The sequence below is a fragment of the Octopus bimaculoides genome, chromosome 22 (assembly GCF_001194135.2).
Source record: "Octopus bimaculoides isolate UCB-OBI-ISO-001 chromosome 22, ASM119413v2, whole genome shotgun sequence".
Classification (NCBI taxonomy): domain Eukaryota; kingdom Metazoa; phylum Mollusca; class Cephalopoda; order Octopoda; family Octopodidae; genus Octopus; species Octopus bimaculoides.
This window is the reverse complement of record NC_069002.1, coordinates 37097714-37102157: the sequence shown is the minus strand read 5'-3', so window position 1 is coordinate 37102157 and position 4444 is coordinate 37097714. Positions and strand designations below refer to the sequence as shown.

General features: G+C 35.0%; 2 protein-coding genes across 3 annotated transcripts in view; one reads left to right on the top strand and one right to left on the bottom strand.

The window, feature by feature from the left end:
• LOC106877122 (RCC1 domain-containing protein 1) overlaps positions 1–3782 on the bottom strand; it is a 7383-nt gene extending 3601 nt beyond the window's left edge. Inside the window, exons 1-5 of one of the 2 annotated variants that reach the window (XM_014925918.2) lie at positions 3678–3782; positions 3029–3173; positions 1865–2054; positions 1348–1587; positions 368–533 (exon numbers count right to left, since the gene is read on the bottom strand). In XM_014925918.2, coding sequence (XP_014781404.1) covers positions 368–533; positions 1348–1587; positions 1865–2027 — 569 coding nt within the window. In that variant the 5' untranslated portion in view covers positions 2028–2054; positions 3029–3173; positions 3678–3782. The remainder of the gene's footprint in view (positions 1–367; positions 534–1347; positions 1588–1864; positions 2055–3028; positions 3174–3677) is intronic. The other variant, XM_014925919.2, reaches the window with a different exon arrangement.
• Positions 3783–3872: 90 nt separating this feature from the next.
• LOC106877121 (26S proteasome non-ATPase regulatory subunit 4) overlaps positions 3873–4444 on the top strand; it is a 12999-nt gene continuing 12427 nt past the window's right edge. Inside the window, exon 1 of the mRNA XM_014925917.2 lies at positions 3873–3989. Within this exon, the coding sequence (XP_014781403.1) occupies positions 3964–3989 (26 nt within the window). The 5' untranslated portion in view covers positions 3873–3963. The remainder of the gene's footprint in view (positions 3990–4444) is intronic.

Genomic DNA, 4444 nt, shown 5'->3' with positions numbered 1-4444 from the left:
TATATATATATATATATATATATATATATGTAGGAATAAAGTATGCAATTATAACATGCATTTTCTCCATTCCTTAAATTTTTAAATATACTCAAATACCCAAAATTTCAAGGAGTTCCTGCCTTAAAAACAGGAACTACACCACAGTTATTTTGTATTCTTTGCTACATTGGTTTCTATTAACCCATTTATTCTATCCAAAGAATTTTTATTCATTAAGATAGAAGAAATACATATAATTATATAAATATATTTATATGTTTTTGTGTGTGTATACCCCACTAATAGAGTATGTACTCTAAATACAAATGATAGACAACATAGAACACAGTAAGTATGACAGGAATGAAGTATACAATCAACAAACCTTCCTGATCCATAGGAAAAAACAGAACCAAAGTCAGATAGCATTAATACATGATCCACCCCACATGCCACAGATCTGATGGCACACCCCAGTGGAAGAGGTTTGCAGATGTATTCTATGGATGACTGATGGTAAACCGGACTAATTTCAACTGGAATATTCTCTTCTGCAAAATAAACAATAACCTTTCACTTAAAAAAACAAACAACAGAGCAGAAGGTGGTGAGGTACCTCATTAATAATAATAACAATAATAAGAATAATAATAATAAATGCCCTGCTGCAGGACCAGGCAGTGACTCCCATAGCTTCTCATCTTAACTGATTGGAAGTGTTATCATATACATTGTTTTGTCTTGGATGGGCTACAGCAAATAACATCTCTCCTTCCCATGCCTCTTCCCACATTCCTTTCCCAGTTTTTAGAACATTATTTACATTATTTACAATTGTAAATAATGTACATAATTCCTCATCTCTTAAATATAGAACTGTATCAGTTTTTAGAGTTGGCACTGTCAATGTAGGCACATTGAATGCTAGGTCTAGTGAGATTTTAGAGATGCTTGAACGGAGACGAATTGATGTATGCTGCATACAAGAGGTAAGGTGGCGAGGAGCTTCAGTCAGGGTCCTCACAGGCAAGGTACATAGGTATAAAATCTTCTGGGAAGGTAACAGTGATGGAGTAGGGGATGTAGGCATGCTCTCAGATTCACACACCTATTGCAGTGAGTTTTCAGTTTTTCTAAGCCCTGTAAAGAAACTCAGAAGGTTGGGCCTCCAACCAGGCCTTTTGCAATGCCCTTGGAGCCAGGAACTTTCCAGCAACCCCCGTAAAAATGTTAGGCTTCACACCCATTTAGAAAAGGCAACAACTGTACCAATCCTGAGATAGAATAAGTGAACTTGGTTCAATAAAGCAACATAGTTCAGAAACAAAATAAGGAATATTTTTAGAAAGAATATTTAGCACATACCACTGATTGCAACACAATTCATTTCTTTACTATGGAATTGCTTAGGTTTGAAGTTTTCCACACCTTTCAATGAAACCTGCATAAAGCGGCCATGCCGCCATTCTTGTAGAGTTGAATTGGAATCCATTATGATGAGATGTGATGACAACACAGAAATGGTTGTGGCTTGTGAAGTAGGCTTATTAACACTGGAATCAAGTTTATCAGGACTGAAGCCACATGTTATCAATCGGTGCTGGTCTAGAAATATAGAAATATATATCTTCAATTAGTAGGACCAAAATGGCCAGTTAGACCCATTTGTTACCATAATTCTGTTATATATACACAGCCATTATGTCAATTAATTTTGAAAATAAAGTATTTGATAGACATTTAACATTGTTATTGGAATAACCATGCAATTTAATTTCACAGTCAAAGAATTAAAACAATATGGTGTGATTTGGTTGCTATTTCTAGCAGGTTGAGTTTTATGAGAACCATTGACTAAAGCAAATAGGAATGAGATGCTTACCTGTGAGCCAAGCAATAAAAGACCAGGATATTTCACATTCAGTAAGTTTTTCTTTATCTTCAAGACCTAAATGAATTGCTTGAAGAGTTTTTATCTTTGATTCTATGGAATCAGCAGTCAGTTGCGAAAATCCATTAAAACCACAAGCCCAAACTTCAGACATCCTGACATTTATATATTTAGTTTTACACTTAAAAAAAATAGAAAGCAAATATGTTAAATATACAAAGTTAACAAGCACAAATTTAAGGCTTACTTATCATTATTTTCATATACACTCAACAAATTAGACTGTTGGAAAAGAAAAGAACCCTAACATTTTTAGATGCCAAAAACCCTCCTATCGGGCTACAACAAGTAACCTTAGATGCCAAGAACCTTCCTAAGTATCCTGGCTGTCCCTAATAACACAGTTTTCTGGAGCTGTATTAAACTGGGTTTTATGCCTATTTCCTCTCTCCATCTGTTCAGATCTTTAGGAATAGTTCCCAATGCACCTATGACTACTGGGATACATTTTACCTGCATCAGCATACATGGACGATGTCACCATCATGGTGTCGGATGCCTCCAAAGTCGAGACAGTCAACTCCATAGTAAAGGAATGCGAGTTGGTTGCAGAGGCCAAAATCAAAGCCGACAAATCGGTAGGTTTGTGACTGTGCACCTGGAGAGGCAGGTCAATGCCGCTGGATAGTGTCATCAGATGCTGGATTGGTGGAGACCCAGGAAGTCATGGGATGAAGTGGTGAGGACCGATCTCAGGATGTTGGACCTCACAGAAGGAAATGACAATGGACTGAGATGTCTGGTGATATAAGGTTTTTGAGAAGACCCACCCACATCAGCAAACCTGAGTTCTAGAGGCGTTGTGTTCATCTACACGTAACAATAAAATTTTCACACACCCAACCCCAACAAACCAAACTACATCCTGCTTTCCCAAACAGACACAGAGGCATGGTGCAGGTTCCTGCCTGGCCAGCTCCTGTCAAACCGTCCAACCCATACCAGCATAGAAGGAGGACGTTAAACGATGATGACGATGGAAAATCCTTCCCCTTCTTTGGTTAAATTCCAAAAATAAACTGTTTTTTCCCCAGATTCTTGAGAGCTTAAGTTTCTTTTCTTTTCTTTCTTTTTTTTTTGTGAATTATCAATTACCTGGAATTCTTTCTTCTCAATAGTGATTATCAATATACAACAACATTGACTGTAAAATCATTTTTTCTCCCGACTTCCACAATATCAGCTCTTCCGAATGGGTCGGACGTTACCATCCAGAATGGTTAATATTCTTCAGCTCATTCTAGAATGTGACATTTAAAACAACCAATAAAAATTTCTGTGAGGAGATATGTTAATTAGTAAATAGAATTTGGTTATTTCAGTGGTTTTAAATGGTAATCAGATTTTCAAATCGATATAAAGGACATGAATCGTCTGCAATCCAGGAGCGATTGTAAACAAATCGATCGATATCAGATTTGTTTACTGAATATACGGAACAAAAGCAGTTCACGTTGATGAGGTTAAGAAAGGATTATTATTATATTCAATTTTCCAATCTGAAATCGTTTGAAGGCAACTACGCAGAAGGACATATTCTATAAAAGAGTTGCCACATATTTATTCAATAAATCATTGAAGACTACCTGTATCATAAAAAACCTATTAAAGCTAATTCCTTTTATTTATGTCATCAAATGTATATGAGAAAGGTGTAAACCTCATACAGTCTCGTTTCTAATCTTATATATATTTGATGACTTGTGTCATTTAAAAAAGATAATTATTTAAAAACGAAACTTACCGGTGTTAACACGGCAGCATTTTATAGCGGAAGTTTACAATTCACTGTTGCACGTTCAGCAGTGAAAGGAAATGAGACACACGATGAAAGACAAAAGTTACAATTAAATAATTTAATCTTTACTTAAATTTGCCGAATACTTCATTAAGTGTTTTATACAAATAACCAAAAAAATGTTTCTCCAGTTTTGTTTTTTTCCATTGCTCGTAAATATATTAATGTATCATATGACCCGAAATATTTAGAGCAGGACTATTATTTTAAACAAAAAAAAAAATCCGACAAAATGGTGATCGAAAGTACGATGGTCTGGTAAATAGAATTTCAACTAATTTCCTTTTCTTGTTTGGTTTCTAAACAGAAAATTTCTACGGAAAATCGTTTTCGGCAACCGACGAAGGAATATTTCCCCTTCGTCCACCGTTTCTTCTTCCACAATTACATCCATCCACTCTCAGACATGCTTCTGACGCTGCAGAAAATTTTCTCATTTTTTTTTCCTTTTTCCATTCAGCTTTTTTACTGTTCTTTTTACCTTCTTTTAAATGGCATTTTATTATTAATTATTATTATTATTATTATATGCTATCTCTAAACGAAATTCTTTTACTGTTCCGTAAGATTGAAATCTACATCTATCAAACACGTACACTGCACACAAGTGTGTGTGTATATATATATATGTATATGTGTATACACACAGAGACTCAAACAGGTATATATATATATATATATATACACACACACTCTCTCAAACAGGTATATAT